General features: G+C 43.3%; 1 protein-coding gene across 1 annotated transcript in view; it reads left to right on the top strand.

The window, feature by feature from the left end:
• Nucleotides 1-24,565, top strand: part of DYNC1H1 (dynein cytoplasmic 1 heavy chain 1) — a 65,573-nt gene extending 41,008 nt beyond the window's left edge. Inside the window, exons 41-78 of the mRNA XM_081908064.1 lie at nucleotides 225-390; nucleotides 502-665; nucleotides 1,856-1,985; nucleotides 3,003-3,136; nucleotides 3,484-3,598; nucleotides 3,715-3,876; nucleotides 4,128-4,342; nucleotides 4,455-4,659; nucleotides 4,780-4,953; nucleotides 5,066-5,185; nucleotides 5,301-5,421; nucleotides 6,084-6,279; nucleotides 6,921-7,038; nucleotides 7,253-7,468; nucleotides 8,165-8,377; nucleotides 9,004-9,131; nucleotides 9,868-10,021; nucleotides 10,470-10,616; nucleotides 10,711-10,861; nucleotides 12,252-12,505; nucleotides 12,639-12,773; nucleotides 12,857-12,951; nucleotides 14,262-14,436; nucleotides 15,191-15,266; nucleotides 15,717-15,877; nucleotides 16,897-17,008; nucleotides 17,097-17,157; nucleotides 17,257-17,380; nucleotides 18,013-18,126; nucleotides 18,820-18,990; nucleotides 19,350-19,567; nucleotides 19,669-19,772; nucleotides 20,229-20,440; nucleotides 20,791-20,944; nucleotides 21,439-21,581; nucleotides 23,077-23,245; nucleotides 23,883-24,010; nucleotides 24,124-24,565. Of these exons, the coding sequence (XP_081764190.1) occupies nucleotides 225-390; nucleotides 502-665; nucleotides 1,856-1,985; nucleotides 3,003-3,136; nucleotides 3,484-3,598; nucleotides 3,715-3,876; nucleotides 4,128-4,342; nucleotides 4,455-4,659; nucleotides 4,780-4,953; nucleotides 5,066-5,185; nucleotides 5,301-5,421; nucleotides 6,084-6,279; nucleotides 6,921-7,038; nucleotides 7,253-7,468; nucleotides 8,165-8,377; nucleotides 9,004-9,131; nucleotides 9,868-10,021; nucleotides 10,470-10,616; nucleotides 10,711-10,861; nucleotides 12,252-12,505; nucleotides 12,639-12,773; nucleotides 12,857-12,951; nucleotides 14,262-14,436; nucleotides 15,191-15,266; nucleotides 15,717-15,877; nucleotides 16,897-17,008; nucleotides 17,097-17,157; nucleotides 17,257-17,380; nucleotides 18,013-18,126; nucleotides 18,820-18,990; nucleotides 19,350-19,567; nucleotides 19,669-19,772; nucleotides 20,229-20,440; nucleotides 20,791-20,944; nucleotides 21,439-21,581; nucleotides 23,077-23,245; nucleotides 23,883-24,010; nucleotides 24,124-24,252 (5,764 nt within the window). The 3' untranslated portion in view covers nucleotides 24,253-24,565. The remainder of the gene's footprint in view (nucleotides 1-224; nucleotides 391-501; nucleotides 666-1,855; nucleotides 1,986-3,002; nucleotides 3,137-3,483; nucleotides 3,599-3,714; nucleotides 3,877-4,127; nucleotides 4,343-4,454; nucleotides 4,660-4,779; nucleotides 4,954-5,065; nucleotides 5,186-5,300; nucleotides 5,422-6,083; nucleotides 6,280-6,920; nucleotides 7,039-7,252; nucleotides 7,469-8,164; nucleotides 8,378-9,003; nucleotides 9,132-9,867; nucleotides 10,022-10,469; nucleotides 10,617-10,710; nucleotides 10,862-12,251; nucleotides 12,506-12,638; nucleotides 12,774-12,856; nucleotides 12,952-14,261; nucleotides 14,437-15,190; nucleotides 15,267-15,716; nucleotides 15,878-16,896; nucleotides 17,009-17,096; nucleotides 17,158-17,256; nucleotides 17,381-18,012; nucleotides 18,127-18,819; nucleotides 18,991-19,349; nucleotides 19,568-19,668; nucleotides 19,773-20,228; nucleotides 20,441-20,790; nucleotides 20,945-21,438; nucleotides 21,582-23,076; nucleotides 23,246-23,882; nucleotides 24,011-24,123) is intronic.
• The last annotated feature ends 34 nt before the right edge of the window (nucleotides 24,566-24,599 follow it).

Raw genomic sequence — 24,599 nt, 5'->3', positions numbered from 1 at the left:
GTGTGCGGCTCTGGCTCGCCAGAGCAGCGATGTCACGCTGGCCACGTGACCCGGAAGTGTCTCCGGACAGCGCTGGCCCCTGGCCTCTTAAGTGAGATGGGCGCACAACCCCAGAGTCTGTCAAGACTGGCCCGTACGGGCAGGGGTACCTTTACCTTAGACCCATGTATTTAGCCTAACAGCTGAGGTGCTACAGAACTCACCTCTCCTGTATGCCTTCCTAGATTTCTGCGCCATGTTCCTGTTGTGTACGTGGACTATCCTGGCCCAGCTTCCCTCACTCAGATCTACGGCACTTTCAATCGCGCTATGTTGAGGCTCATTCCATCTCTCCGCACGTATGCAGAACCTCTCACTGCAGCCATGGTTGAGTTCTACACAATGTCTCAGGTAACTGGAATGATAAAGCTCTTTGCAGCTTTTTTATCAAATGTCTAGAGTGAGCAGTTAAAAAATACTTCCCTGGTCACTATGGACAACTCCTTATCCTGTTACTTCCAGGAAAGGTTTACTCAAGACACACAGCCGCACTACATCTATTCACCCCGTGAAATGACTCGATGGGTGAGAGGGATCTTCGAAGCTCTGAGACCGCTGGAAACATTGCCTGTCGAAGGCCTCATTAGAATTTGGGCACATGAAGCCCTGCGACTCTTCCAAGACAGGTAAAGTGTGAAATCATAGAATTGCAGAGTTAAAGGGACACTGGGATCATTTAGTTCAACCCTCTGCAATGCAGGATTGCACAGCTGTCCCATAGGGGGATCGAACCTGCAACCTTGACATTATCTGCACCATGCTGTCTCCAACTGAGATCACAGTATACTTTTTAAAACTCCTTTTTGGTAGGAGGCAGGGTACACAATCTCTTTCCCAACCCCAATTTTATCCTCTCAACAACCCATGAGCGAGGCTGAAACACAGTGGCTGGTCCATGATCACCCAGTGAGCTTCATGGCTGATTGGGGATTTCAATCCTGGCCTCCCAGTTCCTAGTCCAACACTAGGCACTGCACCTCACTGGAATAAAGTGTGACTGCACACTTGGTAGTATAATAGTCCACAAGCATTCAGGCTGCATAGAATTCCTCTTGTGTGTTCAGACTGGAGCAAGTCGTTCCAATATGTTTTTCTTAATTAACACAACACAGTTTACTGTACTGTAAATAAGCCCTTTCTAGTAAATGCACATGTTTTTAATGAAATAGAAGGATGCACATTACCATAAATGCAGTTTGGCATTTGTTCACCAGTAACTGGCATCTCTAGGTAGGGTAGGAAAGACAGAGATGTACCAGTTGTCTAACTTAGTATAAGGTAGCTTCTTAGATCCCTGGGGTTTGGCTTTTTGGGCTTTTTGTTGGGGGTGGAAAGTCAGTGGAAGTATTTATTGGTCCTGTTTCAGTATCACTGCTATGGGCCATCTTTCCACCCAAATCTTAGTGCAGGAAAAAATGGACAGCTAACTGGGGGGAAAGTGTATTTAAAACATGTTTAGATACCTCTTGGGATTTGTGAGAAAATTTCAAGCTAACTGAGCACTACTTTTCACAACTCATAATTTGAACTCTGGGCATATGATGTTAATGCCAGTGTCTGGGTTCAAAAGATGAGACAAACTCAGAGGGAAATTCCTTAGCTATAGGAATATTCAAAACATGAATTACTTGCCAGTCGTGCCCCTGAATCTTAGACCATTGCAAGTGATATGCAACCATTACGTTTCACTAGTAGTTGGGAGAAGTGCATTTCACACTTTTGAAACAGTATTAACGCCAAAGCTTCTCTATCATGAAGTCTTAACTTTAAGCTGTTAATGTGCTTTCTAATACTAATGGTTGCTCCCTTTATCTAGGCTTGTGGAAGATGAGGAGAGACGGTGGACTGATGAAAACATTGACATGGTAGCTCTGAAGCACTTCCCCAACATAGACAAAGAGAAAGCAATGGCCAGGCCCATTCTGTACAGCAATTGGCTATCCAAGGTATAAGCTCTGCTGGTTACTTAAACTTTAATTCATTGATTCATTGCTTTAGTTCGTGGTTATATGGAAGTGTGCTGCATTTAATTTTTTCTGCTTATTCGGTTGATGGAGAAAGCCTATGACATTAAAACTTCTCCTTTAATCAGTTGCAAGTTGTATTATCATGACTTAATCATTGGTAGCAGATGTTGACTTGGTTTGAATAATATTTCTTCTGATAATTTAGTCAGAAAAGAGCATAATTACATTTAGTATGTTTACATCGGAAGTTACTGTCTTGATCTCGCTTTAAAAACTTCCTTGGATATCAGGACACAGCTGTCCTTTTGAGGATGAGCACCTCTCAATTTCCCCCCAGTGTAACGAACCGTAGCTACTATCTGTTTTAGTGTGAGATTCATGCAAGAATGGAGCTACCTGGGATTTTGAGTGTCTCTTAAAATAAATGTAATTAGGTGCACATTTTATCCATATTCCCTTCAGGCAGAATGTTTGCCTGTATGGGAATTTAGTTGTCCCCTCGTCCAGCTCACATACATTTCCCCTCTTCTGCTTCCCTTCTTGTAAAAATGAGTCTACGTCTGCTGGCTGCTTGGCCAGCAGCTGATGAAAAGTATGATCAGGGTAGGCACTAGGGACATTGCAGCAAACTGGCCACCTGGAGGCTGCATGTTGCATCCAGCCTATGTGCAAAATTTTCCCACGTGGCTGTCTAGATTCTTGCCCTTCAGCTGATGTTCTGCAAAACTTCACTAGATTTTTTCAGTGATTACTTCTCATTCCCCATCTTGGGAAGACGCATTTGCCTGTTGCCCACCAGTTTCCTACTTGGGAAAAGCTTGGGGATTATTGTTAGTCAACATGAGACAAGTTAATTAATTGAGGTGGGTGGATAAGCTTCATGAATAGGCAATGCTTTGTGCATCTTCAGATACTGTCCTTGTCATAAGCAAGGACAGCTCTAATGCTGATGCTTTATGGTTTGCAAGTATATAAGTCGTTTGCACTGTCTTTTAGGATTATATTCCAGTTAATCAAGAAGAGCTAAGAGACTACGTGAAAGCCAGACTGAAAGTTTTCTATGAAGAAGAACTTGACGTACCACTTGTCTTGTTCAATGAAGTCTTGGACCATGTGCTAAGAATTGACAGGTACATGACTCTTGTGTTCTAAACTTTTTTCCAGTTGTAGCACCTTGGCAAATATGTTTCTAAACCAGTCCAGTATGTGTTTAGAAAGGGGATACAGTTTTTTTTAATCACCTTGAACATTGAGTGCTAGAGCAGAACACAAAGAATATTGCCTACTATGTACCAGTAATACATATGTATTTTTGTAGGGGATGGTTGTTTACCAGTTACTCCTAAGCTGCAATTGTAGGCACAGTTAACTAGGAATAAGTGCCATTGAAAACAATAGAATTTAACCCCTGAGTAAGCATGCATGGGATTCACTGCTAGTCAGTATTGCATCTTCTAAGTCAAGACTCTCTTTTCAGAATCTTCCGTCAGCCTCAGGGACACTTACTTCTCATTGGTGTTAGTGGAGCAGGAAAAACTACTCTCTCGCGATTTGTGGCTTGGATGAATGGCTTAAGTGTCTACCAAATTAAGGTTGGTGTGCCCATTTCCCTAAACTGAAGGTCCAGCTTCTGTTTCTTGCAGCATTAAATCAAGCTTGGCAGGCTAGATAAAATCATAGACATTTAATCTATAATGGATGTTCACAGGTGCATAGAAAGTACACTGGTGAAGACTTTGATGAAGATCTGAGAACAGTATTGAGACGATCTGGCTGCAAGAATGAGAAAATAGCATTCATTATGGATGAATCAAATGTACTTGATTCTGGATTCCTGGAGAGAATGAATACTCTGCTGGCCAATGGAGAGGTAACTTTACTAAAGGCTGGGCTTGGGGGGGGGATCCGAACTGTGCCATCCAATCCTGTTTAAGAGATTCTGGATTACTGACAAGCTGCTATGCAGGCCCATAAAATTCTTGAACAAAACAATCTACTGCCCAAACTTAATATTTTTTTAGAGGCTCTGATTTCAGATTGCCATTGGATCCTCATCAATATTTGTCTCAACGCAAAATTCAGAGACCTGTCTGTAAATTAACGTGTCTCTCTTCCATTTAGGTTCCTGGCTTGTTTGAAGGGGACGAATATGCCACACTTATGACTCAGTGTAAGGAAGGAGCCCAGAAAGAGGGTTTGATGTTGGATTCGCATGAAGAACTATACAAATGGTTCACCAGCCAAGTCATTCGTAATCTCCATGTGGTCTTCACCATGAATCCATCTTCTGAGGGCTTGAAGGACAGAGCAGCTACATCTCCAGCCCTCTTCAACAGGTACACAACTGCTTATTTTCCATTACATCCATTACAGTGGTGTGTGGATAATTCAGATGAGCAGGACTGTAAACTACGATTAGTCTTCATAGCGTGTCATCTTTTGCTTTAGGTGTGTCTTGAATTGGTTTGGAGACTGGTCGACAGAGGCGCTTTATCAAGTTGGCAAAGAGTTCACCAGCAAAATGGACCTTGAAAAGCCAAACTACATTGTACCAGACTACATGCCAGTTGTCTATGACAAGCTGCCACAGCCACCATCCCATAGGGAAGCCATCGTGAACAGCTGTGTGTTTGTTCACCAGACCCTTCATCAGGTGGGTTTGTCCTCCCACTTTTTGTGCAGCTTCTTGCAGTCCTCAAAACATTTTCTGCTTCGAAGGATATTTTAAAATACGTGCATCAGTTTTTAACACACTCTTTACCCTTTCTGGCAGGCTAATGCTCGTCTAGCCAAACGTGGCGGCAGGACAATGGCCATCACTCCTCGTCATTATTTGGACTTCATCAACCACTATGCCAATTTGTTCAATGAGAAACGGAGTGAGCTGGAAGAGCAGCAGATGCATTTGAATGTTGGTCTTAGGAAGATCAAGGAAACGGTTGACCAGGTATGAGTCTTAAGGAAAGAGCATTGGAAGAAGGAAGAAACCATTCATGACAATCCTTGGAAGTTGTCTTGAAAAGAGTTCACTGTAATTGAGAATTTGCTGTCGGTTCTAGGTAGAAGAACTTCGCCGTGACTTACGGATAAAAAGCCAGGAGCTGGAAGTCAAGAATGCAGCCGCGAATGATAAGCTGAAGAAGATGGTGAAAGATCAGCAAGAGGCAGAGAAGAAAAAGGTGAAGACCTTAAAGTCCTTTTTAGTGCATGTTGTTGCACCGAGTTGTGCCTCTTAACTCAGAGCAGATAGGGTAAGAACGGGGCTTTGAAATGTCCTGTGTAACTTGCTTCCAGGTTATGAGCCAGGAAATCCAGGAGCAGTTGCATAAACAGCAAGAGGGCATTGCAGACAAGCAGATGAGTGTGAAAGAAGATCTGGATAAGGTGGAGCCTGCAGTCATTGAGGCTCAAAATGGTATGTGAAAGTCATCTGTTCGGCAGCTTTTCAGTGCATTCCAATATGCTGCGTGCAACAGGCACATTTTGCTCCATGCTTTCGAATATGCCCTTTACGGCTCCCCAAAAAAATCAGTGCATTTTGGCTTGTCAGCTTAATTCTTCTGGGTAATACTTTGATCAGTAATCAGGTTTGGGCTCTGATTGATTAGAAACACCAGTAGTGCAGCTTTCCAGAATGCCAGATCATGTTGCTAGATAATCCACATTGTATATGGATGTTGTTTTCTTTAAATAAAAGGCTTTGAGTACAAAAGCATTGTCTTTTAAAAACAAAACCAAGAAGTTCATCTGCCATGATAAAAAGTACCCAGTCTGGCTATGCCTTTGACAAAGGCTTTGCAGTTGCTTATCATAGTTTTGTGTGTTTTAAAATGGTGTTTCTGAAGGCTGAGAATCTGGGAAATATCCAGGTTCTTTTCCCTTGGCTTTAAAAAAAACACCATGGGAGATGTGCCTGGTAAATTGTGCCTTTCGTTTTTTAAATCAAAGTTGATTTTTGCTGAAGCTTAAGAATCTTTCACACCGATCCTCAAGATTTGCTAATCATCTTGCTCTTCACTGTTTTCTCCCAAATCACTGTCTTTTCTCTCCTGGCTGATTGGGCTTGCTTCTTCCTAGCTGTTAAATCAATAAAGAAACAGCATCTGGTGGAGGTCCGTTCTATGGCCAACCCTCCTGCTGCCGTGAAGCTGGCGTTAGAGTCGATCTGCCTGCTCTTGGGTGAAAGCACAACTGATTGGAAACAGATCCGTTCCATCATAATGCGGGAAAACTTCATCCCAACCATTGTAAACTTTTCTGCTGAGGAGATCAGGTGAATAATTGGCAGGTTTACAGTGGCTGCTGCAGGGAACAGAAAGAAATGGTTCGCGAAGACTGCTGCAACACTTCTTGCATGTTGCAGATAAAAAGCATAAATTTTTAGGGCTCGATTTCTGCTTCAAATTAGCAAATCTCATCTTGATTCAAGGAGAATATTCTCAGAAAGAAACTCTCCATTCAGTGGATTCCATTGTGGCCAAATCTCAGTCTTGGGACCAAATTTCTTTCTCCTATTCCCAGCAGCAGCCTTCAGTGTTTCTTTTTGCATGCTCAACCCTTTTTTCCCTCCCCTTAATAGCTGTGAGCTCTATAAAGAAGCAGCACCTTATTGAAGTAAGAGCTATGGGCAACCCACCTGCGGCAGTAAAACTGGCTTTAGAATCCATCTGTCTCCTGTTGGGTGAGGAGACGAATGACTGGAAAAAGATCAGGCCAGTTATTCTGAAAGATAATTTCATCACCAGCATTGTCAACTTTAATATTGAAGACATGAGGTATTTGTGTTCTATAGCTTTGCTTACCAAGGTGATGGGATAACTTGCAGGCTTGGCAATTGCATGCTGGATGGTAACACCACGCTTGTCTGGATACTTTCTCAAACTCTCTCTTTCTCTCCCCACCCCCTTATTCCAGTGATGCAATACGGGAGAAGATGAAGAAGAACTACTTGTCAAATCCAAGTTACAATTATGAAATTGTGAACAGAGCATCTTTGGCCTGTGGCCCTATGGTGAAATGGGCTATTGCACAGGTAACTTGTCTTGCGGTATTTAACTGGATTAGGATAAAATACTATAGAAGCTCAGTCATATTTTGAAGGTGGTTTCCTGCCTCTTGCTGTTTAGCTCAGCAGGTCACTGACAATCCCACAGTGGCTTTAAAAATAACAAAGCTTTAAAACCAGAACTGTTTAAGTGTCCCAGAACTGAGTGACCTGGTGTTATGTCCCCCCCCCCCCCCCACAGCTGAACTATGCCGACATGTTGAAACGGGTAGAGCCCCTGAGAAACGAACTGCAGAAACTGGAGGACGATGCCAAAGACAACCAGCAGAAGGCCAACGAAGTAGAACAGATGATTAGAGACCTGGAGGCTAGCATTGCCCGCTACAAGGAAGAATATGCCGTGCTGATTTCTGAGGCTCAGGCTATTAAGGCGGATCTGGCTGCTGTGGAAGCAAAAGTGAGATGGTCGTGAATTTATCCTTGTTGCGCTTCCTTAGAAATGTGTCTGTGGTTTCCCACTTTTATCACGTCTCCTTAAGGGCTTACATTATAGTTGCAACCTTGAGTGGTCTAGTTGAGGGAAGCAAAAAGATAATAGAATGTGTGCTTCTAAGCATTCTACACAATTTCCTTGTTAGTGCTCTTTGTTCAGGCATGAATTTAAAATCCAAAGTTCATTTGTATATTGAAGAGAGTTTACTTATTTTGCTTCTATATTTAATACCAATAGCATAGTTAGGTAATCTATAAATTTGTCCACGTTAATAAATGCAGTATAATTTATATAGTTTTAGAAGCTTAATTTAAAAATGTGTGTATCACTACTTCTGGGTCTTCTGTAATAATTCCTACAGCTGCCTAGTGCTGCATATATTCTAGGTTTTAAGGTTGCCTTTTAAGCCAAACTTGATAAGCAAACAATTTTGCTATGCTTCTTTGTTGATGCTAGCTGCATTTTCTAATAAAAAATAAAGTTGTGGTTATGCTCCCCTTTTCTTCAGCCTCCTAGGTATTTGAAATGTGTGTTTCGTAATAGGATGCTGAAAACCTGGCCCTGTATCTGGTGCAATTACAAATTTCTCCGTGTTTTCAAAGGCAGGTAGTAATCTTCAATCCAGTTTTTGTTTAACTGAAGCAATGGTTTTACTTGCAGGTAAACCGCAGTACGGCTCTCTTGAAGAGTTTGTCTGCAGAGCGTGAAAGATGGGAGAAAACAAGTGAAACCTTCAAAAACCAGATGTCCACCATTGCAGGAGACTGCCTGCTCTCAGGAGCCTTCATCGCTTATGCTGGTTACTTTGACCAACAGATGCGCCAGAACCTGTTCACAACATGGTCTCATCACTTGCAACAAGCAAATATTCAGGTAAAAAACTGTTCATAAGTCATAAAGACAACTGCTATTTACTTGAAATAATTGGAGCATTTCACTTTATGGTACACCTTCCTCTTCCGTGAAGCTCAGAACAGCTTCTGCATGTTTCACACGTCGTCTCCCACCTGAGCAGCTTACAAAACCAGATACGCTCTGCAGAACCATCATGTCCCTTCAGCCATTTTATTTTGTTCCCAGATGTCTGATGATTTCATAAGGTGGCCGATAATAAAGGGTGATGCAACATGGGTATTTTAGGATGGGATAGTTCAGTTGGTAGAGCAATAAGACTCTTACTGTCAGGGTCGTGGGTTCAAGCCCCGGGTTAGACGAAAGATTCCTGCATTGCAGGTATTTGGACTAGATGATCCTCAGGGTCCCTTCCAACTCTACAATTCTACGATTCGTCAACACTATTGCCATCACCTCCTTTGACTTCAAGCTCTGCCCCCACTTTGCCATAAATGGCAGTGAGTGAATATGGTCTGCAGCCAAGAGAATGCCAATGTTTGTGGGAGCCCAAAGCCATAAGTAGCACAAAGACAACTGATTGCTTCACCTAGTCACAAAAGTTTGTCAGTTCTTGGCTATGAAACACAATGGTCCTTTCCCTACAGTTCCGTACAGACATTGCTAGGACGGAATACCTGTCCAACGCAGATGAACGCCTTCGCTGGCAAGCGAGTTCCCTACCTGCAGATGACCTGTGCACAGAAAATGCCATCATGCTCAAGCGATTTAACCGGTATTGTTGCTTTTCTTTTAATTAGTTTTGTCCATACCAATGGCTTCTTCAGGCCAGAAAAGCTTTCCAGTGGAAGTACCATTTCAAACCTTCTGATGTGATCATTTCTGTCCAAGCTTTCTCTAGTGATTATGAGTGTTTTGGAATTGCCTGGGCTCTCGGCATTTAGATAAGAAGCCTTGTTAAAAGACAGGTGAAACCTGCTCATTCAACACATTGTGAGCACAGAGTTATTTGCCAGAGGATATTGTGAATGGCCACTGGCACAGACAGCATGTGCTAGGAAAATTTTGTGGAGAAGTCTAGCATAGTCTTAAAATGAAACTTTCAAGTGGCGTCTGGCAAAACCACTGTTCTAAGAATTGCCATGCTAGATCAGATCCCTCGTAACAGAGCACTCTGTAGTCAGAATGGAAATTTAGAAGCTCAAAAAGGTAATGTAACTTTGAGCCCAACTATTTCAATAGTAAAGACTGGATGATATGCACATACATTACGTGCAACACTCATAATTTCTGAAGTAAAAATTATTCCAGGCCCCTATTTGGTATCTGCAAATACAAACTAAGGGCTTTCAAAATACTTGAAGGACACCTAGTATAGCCAATTGTAAACTTTTTATCTTTTCCATGAATCCATAAATTGAAAGTGCTTCTTCTGTTAATATATGTTGAACAAATCTCTTCCTCCTGGGCTCTCTGAATTTTAAATAACGTTCCACCAATTACCTTTTTAGGTATCCCCTGATTATTGACCCTTCTGGGCAAGCTACAGAGTTCATCATGAATGAATATAAGGACCGTAAGATCACTCGTACCAGCTTTCTGGATGATGCTTTCAGGAAGAATTTGGAGAGCGCCTTGCGATTTGGTAATCCTCTGCTTGTCCAGGTTAGTTCTGTGTATATATATATTTTTATAACCAGCACAAGTTTTGAATGAGTTGTTGAAACAAATATTGTGTAACTTGAATAAAAGGGCTTCAGAAAAGCTGAAAGATAAGCACTTCACATAATATCAGAAAGACCACGATCAAGATCCCAGGAACTGTAACATTAGTTCCATGAGCCCAAGGGGGTTTGGACTTAGCACTGTGTGGAAAACAGCTTTTGAAACTTGGGGAGAGACTCTTTAAAAGGCAGCTTGTAATAAAGCATGGGAATTTGCGGTTCTAATTAAAACGAGAGATCTCAATGGGTTTAAACTCTTGGGTGTGCCTAAAAGCAACTTTGGGAGTCCCAGCCTATATCTGGGTTGCTTTTTAGAACCAACTCCAGAGTTGAAGGGAAGTACAATTCTTAATACTTAAATTATTTCCCCTTTCTGAATGCTTGGCCAGGATGTGGAGAGCTATGACCCTGTGCTGAACCCTGTGCTGAACCGTGAAGTCCGTAGAACTGGAGGCCGAGTTCTTATTACCCTGGGAGATCAGGATATTGATTTGTCTCCATCGTTCGTCATTTTCCTCTCCACCAGAGATCCAACGGTAAGCAAGAAACTTGATTTATCTGCCCATCAGTTGGTGGGAGTGGAAGGGAAAGGAGATTCAGTATAAAAGGTGACTCTTCTCTGTTCGGTAGGTTGAGTTTCCACCAGATCTCTGCTCCCGCGTGACGTTTGTCAACTTCACAGTAACTCGCAGCAGCTTACAGAGCCAGTGTCTGAATGAAGTATTGAAAGCTGAAAGGCCAGATGTGGATGAGAAGCGCTCTGATCTCCTCAAACTTCAAGGTACAGTATTGGCAGGAATCGGATCCCAGATGGGACTTACTACTGTCGGTGGGCTTTAAAACAAACGAGATATTTGCAGAATCTCCTTCTGCTGCATTCTGACCCAGATTGTATAGTTCTGCACATACACAGGTATGTTCAGTGCTTTTTTTCTGGGGGTACGCAGGGGTATGCATACCCCTAACATTTTGTGAATCTTAAGTCTTGCCTCATTGAGGGGCAGTATTTCAATACGAGTAGGAAAATAAGAGTACCCCTAAACCTTTTTTTATGGAAAAAAGCACTGGGTATGTTCACTAGAATGTCAGAATCTCATTCTTTCACGGGTGCATTTTCCAGCATCTTTCAAGCTGAGGGAGATTTCTGTTACTTTATTTTTAATGTTTTCAAGCCAATGACACAAAGGACCCTGCTATACAGTTGCAAACAGAACATTTTAAGTGCATTACAGTCATACCATGGGTTACGAACGCTGCGGGTTGCGCGTTTTCGGGTTGCAGACCGCGCCAAACCCAGAAGTACTGGAATGGGTTACTTCCGGGTTTCGGTGCATGCGCAAAATGACGCAAAATCACACGCGTGCGCAGACGCAGCGCTGTGGCTTGAGAACATGCCTCCTGCAAGGATCACATTCCCAACCCAAGGTATGACTGTATACAAATGTGACACTAGATGGTGAGCTTATGGCAAATTCAATATAAAACATTGCATTTAAAAAAGCATTTGCACAGCGTTTTTTATGTGTCTAGAGTACACCCAATGAGTTGAATTAGAAAATGAAGTGCCTCATCACTGACATATATTAAATGTTTATTTGTAATTATACAAATATTTGAATAAAAACGTGGCTTTTATAATCTTAAAAACCTAGAATTGCAGGATGTGGGCGTTACTCTGCAACCTCTTCAATTTCATTCGAGGACCCAAAAGTGAGGGACTTTACATTTTTAAATAGTACTGTGAGGGCAATCTGTTACCAGCCTTCTGAAATCCGATTGATTGGAACCCAAGGGATATTGGCTTGGATCCAATGGAGGCCGCTGAATTCTTCAGGCTTCCCCATTCCACTCTGGCCTGCCTCATGCTATTCCAGGGGGTTCCTCATCCTTCAAAACAACTTGCCAGGGGCACAGGGAGCTGTAGTGAGTGGAAGGAGCCAGGAAAACCCCCATTGTGCAGGTGACTCTGGGTCTGACCTGTCATTTTCATAACAACTGTGGAAGTGAAACTGATGGAATCTGTTCACCCTTAAAGAAGCCTAACTAAATTAAGGACTGCGCTGATGTTGCTCTGTGGCTGAAAACAATTTCCGGGGGATGTTGCAGAGTTCTTGGATTCTCGTGGTGTATAGCTCGAACTGTCCTTAAGGCTTTTTTTCCTCTACCCAAAGGTGAATTCCAGCTGCGTCTGCGGCAGTTAGAGAAGTCGCTTCTCCAGGCCCTCAATGAAGTGAAGGGTCGGATCTTGGATGACGACACCATCATTACTACACTGGAGAACCTCAAGAAAGAGGCGGCTGAGGTCACCAGGAAAGTTGAAGAAACCGATATTGTCATGCAGGAGGTGGAGACTGTGTCTCAGCAGTATCTCCCACTTTCTACTGCCTGTAGCAGCATCTATTTCACAATGGAGTCCCTAAAACAGGTACAAAAGCACGACTGGCTTGCCTTGCCGCCTTCTACCTGTTAGCCATGTTTGTTGCACAACATGATAAGATGCCACAGGTACAGAAGCGGCTTGTTTTTGCTGCTGTGTGACTGTGTTTTTCCCTCTTTAGATACATTTCTTGTACCAGTACTCCCTCCAGTTTTTCCTGGATATCTATCACAATGTCTTGTACGAGAACCCAAATCTGAAGGGGATAACGGACCATACCCAGCGTCTTTCCATCATCACCAAGGATCTCTTCCAGGTTCGGAAAAGCCATATCAAGTTAAAACAGTTCCATGTTATCAGTAGGAGATGAAACTAACCTTTCTCGTTTTGCACTGATAGGTTGCTTTCAACAGAGTCGCACGTGGCATGCTGCATCAGGATCACATAACCTTTGCTATGCTGTTGGCAAGAATAAAACTGAAAGGCACCATTGGGTAAGCATACAATTCTCACTTTTTCAATAGGTGGCCCAATCTTCAGTCTCTTACAAATGTAGGCAGTGTGTTGTGGCAGTTCTTTAAAAGTAAGGCATACCCTGAACTTTTGCAAAGGTGGCATTTGTAAAATCAATACAGCCTAATAAACCACAAAGAAAGTTTTCAAAAAGCTAAGTCAATAAAGTCAAGAAAAAATCATAGCCCTACTTTAAAACATACAAAAATTAAAATACTAAAACACATTAAAATCACCTCCACTTTCTGGGTAGGCCTGGAATGTTTTTAGCAGGTGCTGAAAATATTAATAGTCAGGGAGTTCCAAAGTCCAGGTGCTGCTGCATTAAACTATCGAGTTCTTACAAATGTGGAATGAGTATTAAGTGGCAGTTCTAGTAGTGCCGAGCCGCCGATCATAGCGATCAAATGGGCCCATGTGGGGTAAGGTGATCTTGTAGGTAAACTTTTCCCACGTTGTTCTGTATATATTATTTTTTTATTTTGACAAAGTAGTAGTAGTAGTAGTAGTAGTAATAATAATAATAATAATAATAATAATAATAATAATAATAATAATAATAATAATAATAATAAGCACCCCACCCCAAGACCATTCCATTGTAACTATCCAACTTCCCAAAATTTCAACACCTCTTGCGATGGTTTGACCCTTTTCTGTTTTAACAGTACAAATTCTACAAACACCCTTCCATATCTCCTCCAAATCATTTATTCTGCATATTCCCCATCTTGCCTTAATAGCACATGTCAATTTATCATTAACAGCTATATCCCACACCTCTTTGTACCATTCTTCCATTTTATATTCTTCTTGCCCCTTCCACTTCCTAGCTATAACAACTCGTGCAGCTGTCAATAAATTTGTGAGCAAGTCCTTCATAGCCTGTGTACCTTCCACCTCATCGTAAATTGATAATAATGCTACCTCTGGACTTTTGGTCAGCTTTAACCCAGTGACTTCTGTTAAACACCCTTTGCCAAAAAAATTGGACATATTTATACCTACACCACATGTGAACATAATTCTCCGTTTCCTGGCATCCCCTCCAACATAACACTGAATATCCCTTGTTTATTTGATTTAATCTGACTGGTGTTAAATACCATCTCCAAATTAATTTATAATAATTTATTTTTATCCTTATAGATAACATTTTCAAAGTGCGTCTCTCCCATATTTCCCCCCGACTTTGACTATTTACCTGCTCCCACGTTCTTAAGGGCTGTCCATGAGCACAAATAGTGAATTGTTCTCCAACGAGCTCTTCTTCCTTTGTTGCCAATTGCAGGGAGCCTACCTATGATGCGGAATTCCAGCATTTCTTGAGAGGGAAGGAAATAGTACTCAGCAGCACACCTCTCCCCAAGATCAGTGGCCTGACTGTGGAGCAACTGGAAGCCATGATGAGGTTGAGTTGCCTTCCTGCCTTTAAGGATCTGGTTTCCAAGGTCAAAGCTGATGATGTGAGTACTGTCGTCAAACAAAGCTGCCAAACTGAAATTAAAAACGAATTGCTGGTGCAATGGGAGAGGGCCTTATTGATACCGAAGCCTTGACATTATCTTTATTGGGAACCCTTAACACGTGGCAGGGATGCGGGTGGCGCTGTGGTCTAAACCACAGAGCCTAGGGCTTGCCGATCGGAAGGTCGGCGGTTCGAATCCCCGCGACGGGGTGAGGTCCCGTTGCTCGGTCCCTGCTCCTGCCAACCTAGCAGTTCGAAAGCACGTCAAAGTGAAAGTAGATAAATAGGTACCGCTCCGGCAGGAAGGTAAACGGCATTTCCATGCGCTGCTCTAGTGCGCCAGAAGCGGCTTAGTCATGCTGGCCACATGACCCGGAAGCTGTACGCCGGCTCCCTCAGCCAATAAAGCGAGATGGGCGTCACAACCCCAGAGTCAGCCACGACTGGACCTAACGGTCAGGGGTCACTTTACCTTTACTGACACGCGGCATTTGTTCCTTGCGCTGAGAATTTGTAGAGGGGAGGACAAATGTGTTTCACTTCCATACTTACTGCTTCCAGTACATGGACTGGGTAGCTAAAGCTGCCTGATCAATGTATTGTACAACATCAACTTTAATATGTAGTAGTGATATAGGTGCTGTTTCTCCATGTCAGTCACCCACCCCACACACAGACACACTCTTAATAACTTCATTGTGGTCTTTGGTCTAACACAAGGTTCCTGTTCTTTATCTCCACCTGATTCACAGCAATTCTGCATTTGGCTGGACAGCAGCTCACCAGAGCAGACTGTGCCGTATATTTGGACAGAAGACAAACCTGCAAGTAAGTGGAAAACTCCATTTCTGGATCAGTTTAAGAATATTTGGAGAAAAGGCAAAGCAGGTGCATGTGGAGATTTATTCCACTGCTCTGGGGAAAGATGCTTCAGTATTACGTGCACAAGGCATCTATTGCAGTTGGCCATTCGTCTGCCTTTGGCTGTGGCAAGTAGCAATTGTCCCCCGGCAACACCTACAACTGAAATACCATGTGAATTGGCTGCAAGTATGCACACCATATCCATGGTCAGAAAGTGAGGACTGTTGTCATGTGCTTTGTCCTGAGGACATCCGAGGTAGCTTATGTGCTTCTAGGGTTCAGTCACTGTCTCTGTTCCCCTACTGGGAAAAGTTGGTCTTAGAAGAAGAATACTCCCTCAGTCCTCCTTTGCAAGGCCTTTTACCTGATCACTTTTAACCCCTCCCCTTTTTTCCCCCTCTCTCTTCTGCTCAGCAACCATTGGGCAGGCCGTCCATCGCTTGCTCCTGATCCAGGCTTTCCGTCCTGATCGCTTACTGGCAATGGCGCATCATTTTGTTTCCACAAACCTTGGAGAAAGCTTTATGTCTATTATGGAGCAGCCCTTGGACCTGTCACACATTGTGGATACAGAGGCAAGTCGGCATTTTAAGTCACACCCATTCCGTTCCACAGAACCTCAGGTGGAACTTCTGCAGGCATGCTGCTTAAACTCTTTCTCCGTTTTGTTTCGACCACTTCTGTACTGCTTAATACAAAAAACATATCTATGTGATGTACAGGAAGCTAAAGCAGCAACAGCAGACAGCTTAAATGGCACAGATTTTAGAAAAATGCACAATATTACACAAACTACTAATAAATATAGGCCAGTGTCAATTCCTTCTCCTTCTGAAATACGTCCTGACCTCTCACTCAGGGCCCAGAGAAACTCACAAAGAAGAACCTGCTGACATTACCCTACTCTAAACTTGTTTTTATGGGCAGGCAGCAAGGCAGATGGAGTTTCCTCAGGCTGCCAGCCGCTGTGTCCCAGTCGGCTGCAGTTCTTGCAGCCCTGCTTCCTCCTCTTGTAATTTGCAAGGTGGTTTTATGTGGCATTACAACATGCCTTTTTCTAAAAGGTTGACTCTAGTTCTGCGTGCCTGTGGGGAGTTCAGGCTTCTGAATCTTAAAACAGCAGTGCCCAGCGCCACGTAGCATAAACACTGTTGAAACTTTGCCAACTTTTCAGCAGCAGTCTGTGATACGGCTCAGGTTTTGTTGCTCAAACAAAGCCCCACTTTCTAGGACGCCCAGCACACCTCAAGTAGACCTTTGGATCTCAGCCTATATTGGAAAACGGGGGTTTGATTTGAACCTCGACCTAGATCCGGAACCTACCTTAAATGCCCATAAGTCAGCAGGAATGTAAAGAAAGAGAGGTCTGTTTGGAAATGTGCAAGGCATTCCACTCCTTTCATTACCGAGTGCTGTTGCAATCCCGTTCACTTAGGCGACTGTTCCCCTCAAGTCCTTCCTGTGCTGCCGAAACCTGAGAAAAGTAATGATCAGCTCCTGTGGGTGTTGAAAAAAGCAAACCTGCTTTGTCCTATAACTACCCTAATTCCTTTACCTTTTTCCTTTCCCCTGCCCCACCCTTCTTGGATTTTAGGTGAAGCCTAATACTCCTGTGCTGATGTGCTCAGTGCCCGGCTATGATGCCAGTGGGCGTGTTGAAGACCTTGCTGCCGAGCAAAACACACAGATCACCTCTATTGCTATTGGTGAGACCTTTGGGCATCCTAGTCACTCCAAATGCTGCGGAAGGTAGCTTTAAACGCCGCCTCTAAATTGTAAACTTCGTGTTGGCAGGTTCCGCTGAAGGATTTAACCAAGCTGACAAGGCAATCAATACAGCAGTGAAGTCTGGCAGGTAGGCTCTGCTCGGTCTGGCATTTACTCTGGCATTGTACAAATAAGTATACTGGAACTTCTTAATCCATTTTTTTAAAAAAACAAACATTTATTCTAGATGGGTCATGCTAAAGAATGTCCACCTGGCGCCTGGATGGCTGATGCAGCTGGAAAAGAAGCTACATTCTCTTCAGCCTCATGCCTGCTTCAGACTCTTCCTTACGATGGAGATAAATCCAAAAGTAAGCAGCTCAGAAGCAAAATCCTAGTCATGACCTGGATCTTTGCAAGCATTTTCTTTCTGCACTGTTGTTTCTGGAAGAAGGGTGCCACAGTAAAACAGACACACAGAAATAGTATCCTCCCCCCCCCATGAGTTCTCTGTCCAGCCTTCTTAAAAATCCATTAACCTTCTCCTCACTAAAGTCACTGTAATGGCAATGAATAGAAAATAATAAATTAACTTTTATGCAGATTTTTTTTAAAAAAAGTTTTATTTAAATAAACTACAATGTTTTTATTTAAATAAAACCTCAATGTGGTTTTTTGAGTGTCTCAATACATTACATCAGTAAATGAGGACAAAAGCAAATACAAAATGAAAAATGTCTGGATGTTCTTTACCCTCCCCTCTGTTCTCTTCTGTTGGTATTGGAATGAGGCTCTGGCATTCGTTCTGTACCAGCTGCCAGTGGGTGACTTCTGATTATTATTATTATTATTATTATTATTAACATGAAGATACTTCTTGACACTAGAAGCATGACTCTTTTTAAGATTCAGCATGAATTTGAGCTGGCGTCATTTTGCAGAGGTCTGGGAAAGGGGGGGACATCTTTTAGTGCATAATTGTGGGGCTTATTCTGTGTTTTAGGTGCCTGTGAACTTGCTGAGGGCTGGGAGAATCTTTGTGTTTGAACCACCCCCCGGGGTAAAGGCCAACATGTTGAGAACCTTCAGCAGCATTCCCGTGTCCAGAATGTGCAAGGTAAGCGGTCTCGATTATTATAAACAGATCCTATAGTTAGCCAAAGCATTAGTGGGACAGCATATGGTGGTTCCCAAAAATGCTGGGGGGGGGGGTCCATCAGATTTTAGTTTAGAGCCCCACCTATTCCCACCTAAAAGGCAGTGTCAGTCACTCATTAACTATTGCATTGGAAAGATCATCCTCTGCTGGCCTTTTGACCATTTATTGATTTAAATGAAATAAGTTGAAGGTCCTCCCAGGCTATGTTTCCTTAACGCCAACCTTGCAGAGAGAATGGTGCTGATCCTCTGCTTGCTGCTGACACTTGGGTAGAGCGCAAAGCATCTGAGAAGGATGGGAGAAGACAGTGCAGAGCTTTAGTAAGCCCCTCTAGCCTGCACAAAGCAGACAAATATTCAGGCAGTCTCTCTGAGGCAACCTAAACGTGTAATATCCACAATGACCAGGCCATCTGTTCTGACTCGATGTCCAAATGCAATACCTTGTGTTCACTAGCACAGTCCTAAGGCTGCCTACTGTGCCTGTTTGCTTTGGCAAACTTGCTCCAGGAGGTTTTCCTGTAACTCCATAAGATAAAAAAAAATGTACAAAGTAAGGACAAGGATTCCTCGTAATCTCAAGCATGCAGTTCTTCTCTTGAATGCAATGTAAGAAGAAGAAGAAACATTTTTTCCCCTCTCTCCTCCCTAGTCACCAAATGAGCGCGCTCGTCTCTATTTCCTTCTTGCTTGGTTCCATGCCATCATTCAAGAGCGTCTCCGATATGCTCCTCTCGGCTGGTCAAAAAAATACGAGTTTGGTGAATCTGATCTAAGATCTGCATGTGATACAGTGGATACATGGCTGGATGACACAGCAAAGGTAAGTGAAGTTGCAGGCGTTCCACTTTACCGCTCTGTCTTAAAGGGAATGTGGCTGGACTGCTTTCATGAAGGACAAGTAATTTGTAACAAGTAGGCAAAGCACGTTCATAAAACTTATTCATATCCTGCCTTTCCTCAATGGGAACTCAAGGCAGCATGCATGGTAAGTAAAGCTAAATACTGAATAACTTGTCCAAGATCAGCAAATGGCTACGCTAAGCAGGATTTTGAAACCTGGGTCTTCCAACATGGTGACCAGCCTACCACACTGGTTCTTAATTTGTAATAATGTTGGCTTTGTAGACTTTTACTGGCCTTAAGCTACCACCATTACAACAAAACTGTCTACCCCTCCAGGGCCGCCAGAATATCTCTCCTGACAAGATCCCCTGGTCTGCGCTGAAGACCCTGATGGCTCAGTCAATTTACGGAGGGCGCATTGATAACGAATTTGACCAGCGTTTATTGAACAGTTTCCTGGAGCGCCTCTTCACCACTTCAAGCTTTGACAGTGAATTCAAATTGGCCTGCAAGGTTGACGGTCATAAAGACATCCAGATGCCAGATGGAATCAGGTACTTAAGTTCAGCCTTTAGTAGTAAGCCTGGGCCAGGTTGGCTCAAACTGCTCAGTGCTATGGACCACATGGTCATTACCTGACGTTTTGTCTCAACAGGCGTGAAGAATTTGTCCAGTGGGTTGAGTTGCTGCCAGATACGCAAACACCATCCTGGCTCGGGTTGCCAAACAATGCCGAGAAGGTTCTTCTCACCACCCAGGGTAAAAAAATGCTTCACTTCAGTAGTTCGTTGTTCACCGGAATCTAAACAATATTTGCTAAACCACACAAGATTCTCTAAAGAAGCTTGCAAATGTTGCATCGGTTACAACGGAATTAGCTGGGTTTTAAAAAATTAAAGGCTTAGTGCAGCATGAATCTCGTGAACCAGATTTAGCCAGATAGGGAGGTTGAAGTGTTGGAGCAGGGATGAATCCTGAAAGCCAAGACTTTACTCACAACCTAGTCAGCTGAAGTTGTCAAGACCACACTTTGAGGATATGTGGCTGAATGTTATTTGTGAACCGACTAATAGCACACGATCAAATTCCTAAATTATATGGAGGGCTTTCAAAGCTCAAGTTTGGATTAAAGTTAGCCTGCTTGCAGCTAGCACACGTATGTTAATCTTTAACCTTTTTAAAATGGTTAAGCATTTCACGCCCTGTACATTTCAGGTATTGATATGATCAGTAAAATGTTGAAAATGCAAATGCTAGAAGATGAGGATGACTTGGCCTATGCTGAGACCGAGAAGAAGGCACGGACAGACTCCACTTCAGATGGTCGGCCAGCTTGGATGCGAACACTGCACACCACGGCTTCCAACTGGCTCCACCTCATCCCACAGACACTGAACCACCTGAAACGTACCGTGGAAAATATCAAGGTGGGACACGCAACCAAGTATGTACAGCAGAGCTGGGGAACTTGTTCTGGCCAGATTCTGCTGGACCACAACTCCCATAATCCCTAGCCTTTGCCATGCTGGCTGGAGCTGATGAGAGATAGAATCCAACCATATATGCAAGGCCACAGGTTCCCCGGCCCTGATGTAGGGCGAATGTTTGCAAAATCATATTAATACTGTCTTAGATGATGGCGGTGATACTTAATTGACAAAATTGTCTTGGTTTCAAAAATCAAAATGTGATAGTGCTGGGATATTCCTGCTCTCACAATTCAGTTGCCAGGATTTTCTCCACTTACTAACACTTTGCTCTTCCTTTGGAAACCAAGGATCCTTTGTTCAGATTCTTTGAGAGAGAAGTGAAGATGGGAGCCAAACTCCTTCAGGACGTTCGTCAAGATCTTGCAGATGTGGTTCAAGTGTGCGAGGGGAAGAAGAAGCAGACCAACTATCTGCGGACACTTATTAATGAACTAGTGAAAGGTGAGCTATTCTAAACGATTGTTTAAAATGCACACACACAGCTTCCTGAATTAAGATGCTGCTGAAAGAAAGAAAACGAAAGGTCTAAGGGGGTCTCTTTCTTAGCTGTGGTGTTGTGTCTGTGGGATGGGATTAAACCAAGTACCTACGTTCAACTAAACCTGCTGCCAAATCATAAATCCGGCTTGGTGGTTGTTTTTTTCACATATTACAGAATCCCATCCATAGATTCTGCAGTCGCTGGTGCTTAATTTAGTATCTTTCCATTTTACATACAAGAGTTTTCAGTGTAAATGTTGAGTGTTTGGAAGTTAACATAAATGCCATGATAAAGTAATTTAGTTGCCGTAATTACCTCCTGGTGTTTTGTTGTTGTTGTTTTTATGTGTGCAGTGTTTGCTTATAGGGAAACTATCAATGAAGGACAGAGACCATCCAGTTGTGACTAGTCTTTTGCTCACAAAAAATACAGTGTTTTTATACTTTCTCTCTAGGCATCTTGCCTCGCAGCTGGTCTCACTACACTGTGCCTGCTGGCATGACGGTCATCCAGTGGGTGTCTGACTTCAGTGAGCGCATTAAGCAGCTACAGAGCATTTCCCAGGCAGCTGCTGCAGGTGGAGCAAAAGAACTGAAGGTAGGCAATAGAGTGTTTCATAGTGGTTGAATTCATTACCGGTAATGTGAGAATACACATGAGATGAGTTTCAACTCCTCTGGCTTTTATGTGAAATGTGAAGACTACATCAGGGGTGGGAAAGCATGTTCTTTGGAGAAGATAGAGGATAATAAATACACTCAGCTGATTGCTAGGGAAGCAGTGAAGCCCTGGTTCTGTAACCCCTCTACTGATGGCCATGGTTTCTCAAGCACCGCTTTTTTAGTTATGTACAATGCTGTCACTGTATGGATCACATCTCACCATAACAGTGATATATATGCGCTTGTATAGCATATTCTCATATGCTGTTTAAGAAGGGGTTGAATACAGCATATCCCCATTTTTAACGCGCTGCTAAGGAAGTGTGGGTGTCTGTATTTCCACTCACAGATCTGCTTAAATCCATGGGATTTTGTGGGGCTGGCGAGGCCAGTAGCTTCCAGGGCCAGAGGGAAGGCAGAAAGCGCTTCCCTGTCAGTAGCTAAACTGCTCAGACCCTGAGTGTGCAGAGTTTGCACCTAAAATGATTGGGCAAAGAGAGATAAGAGTAAGTCTGTATATGACTCATCAGCAGGCCTGGGCAATATGTCACCTAGGACCGGTATGAGGAGCAGACTGCGATGTTGCGTTTCACTCGGCGGTATATCACTGGTGAGCCACCACTTCCGAGTCCCTTTGCTAGCAGCATCTGCTGGAGGGAGTCAAGAGTTTCTTCCGCCAGCGGGCGCTGCTAGCAGAGTGACTCGGGAGCAACGGCAGTTTCACCGGTGGTAATATCACTGAGTGAAACCACCATCCCACTCTGCCCTCATATGGATAGGGAGAAACAAGCTGTATCAGAGAGGCATTGATACAGTCTGTTCCTCCCTCTGCATCTTTAATCTGCTCGACTGAGGAGTGTGCAGCTGTCCCTTGCCTCAGTCAAGCAGTTAAAGGAGCCCAGACGTCCTGTGCATGAATGGTGAGAGCACCCAGCCTATCTCAGCTGGGGGGGGGGAGGAAACCTTCCCTCCCCTCAGCTGAGCGGCGCAAATGAGCTGCATTGTCCCAGCCTGCGAGCCTGAAACCGCCTCAGTTCTTGAGGTGAGAACAGGGGCAATTTCACACGGTGTCTCGCAGGCAGAGGCCAATGCATCTTGTTTTTTCAACATTACGGTATACAGTGGTACCTCTGGTTACAAACTTAATTTATTCCGGAGGTCCGTTCTTAACCTGAGGTAACACTTTAGCTAATGGGGCCTCCCGCTGCTGCTGCGCCACTGCTGCACAAATTCTGTTCTCATCCTGAAGCATATGTAACCCGAGGTAGCACTGTATCTCCAAACCAGGATGTTTGGCTGGGGATACACCATGATGTTGAAAAGCTAATATAGCCCAGCCCTGTTCACTAAGTCTTCACCTGCAGGCCTCTAGTACTGATCCAATGAATCAAGTTGTGTCAAACAAACTCTGCTGTGGATTTGCTTAACAGAACATCCATGTATGCCTGGGAGGCCTATTTGTACCTGAGGCCTACATCACAGCTACAAGGCAGTACGTGGCTCAAGCCAACAGCTGGTCTCTTGAAGAACTCTGCCTAGAAGTCAACGTTACAACAACTCAGAACGCAGTGTTGGATGCTTGCAGTTTTGGAGTAACAGGTTAGTTGGAGCAACCGTCTCAAGGGTGACATGGAGGAAATACTCTTCATGCTGAAACGTTCCAGTTTCTTAATGGGTGTAAAAGTTAACACAACATACAGAGTATACAGCAGCAAAGTAATTTTGTGTGCAAAAGACCGTGAGGTTAGATTGCACATGCATTCAGTTGTGCTGAAGTGGTGTTCCATTAACATTTTGGGGGTATGGGTGGCAGATCTTCATCTTACACCTCTTCAGGGGTCTTTAACGGAGACAGGTGTGTGCCACAGTGGCTGTGGCAAAGATTCCAGGTATCTGCAGATTCCTTTGGCTTCTTGTATGCAGTTAGGTGACATTGCATTCTGTCCGTGCCAAGATCAGACACATTTCCAAGACTGCATCTAGCTGCCATGCAAGTATGAAATCCAGGCATCCTGAAGTGAACACATGATCATTGGAGGTTTTTAAAGCAGAGATAGGGTGGCCATCTGTCATAGTTACTTAAGTTGAGATGACTCTCGGGTTCCCTTTGAACTCTACAATTCTATGTGCTTCGCTTCTAAGGAGACTTTATATGAAATGGTGAATCCACAAAATAACAGACTTTCATATACTTCACGGCTGACATTTAAACATCCCTCTCTTTTTAACTCAATAGGCCTGAAGCTTCAGGGAGCCACATGCAACAACAACAAGCTATCGCTTTCCAATGCTATTTCAACGGTCTTGCCCATAACTCAGCTTCGCTGGATCAAACAGACAAATGCTGATAAAAAGTCTAATGTGGTAAGTAATGTGATCTGTTGAGTCTCGTGCTTTTCAGTCGTACCTGCTGTTTATGCTCTCCTCGTGATTCACTTCCTCCTCTTCACCTTGTACTGAACCTGTTTGTTTTGCAGGTGACATTACCTGTTTATCTGAACTTCACTCGTGCTGATCTGATCTTCACGGTTGACTTTGAAATTGCCACCAAGGAAGACCCTCGTAGCTTCTATGAACGTGGCGTGGCTGTCCTGTGTACTGAGTAAAAAGGAACCTGTAACCAGCATTCAAGCATTTTTGCATATCGAATCTAGTTCTAGAAGGCTGTTTTAACACTGCAAAGCATAGTTATGTTGTCAAATGGTTATGTAGAGGAGATGGATGTATCTGAAACATGCTTAGATGTTGACTGTTGGATTGCAAGGCATAGTTAAGTTTTCAGATGGCTGTATAGAGGTGGCTAAGAAAGATTTATGTTTGAAAAGTACCTGGAAAGACTGTCAGAAGGATTTGTTGTTTGTGGATTGTTCTAGATTGGTGTGCTAATGTCAGATGCTTAAATAAAACTTTACAGCACGATTTCTTGTTTTATGGGGGTTTTTCAGTGCCTTAT

This window comes from Podarcis melisellensis (genome assembly GCF_964234715.1).
Source record: "Podarcis melisellensis genome assembly, chromosome: 1".
Lineage (NCBI taxonomy): Eukaryota > Metazoa > Chordata > Lepidosauria > Squamata > Lacertidae > Podarcis > Podarcis melisellensis.
This window is presented reverse-complemented; position numbering and strand designations above follow the sequence as displayed.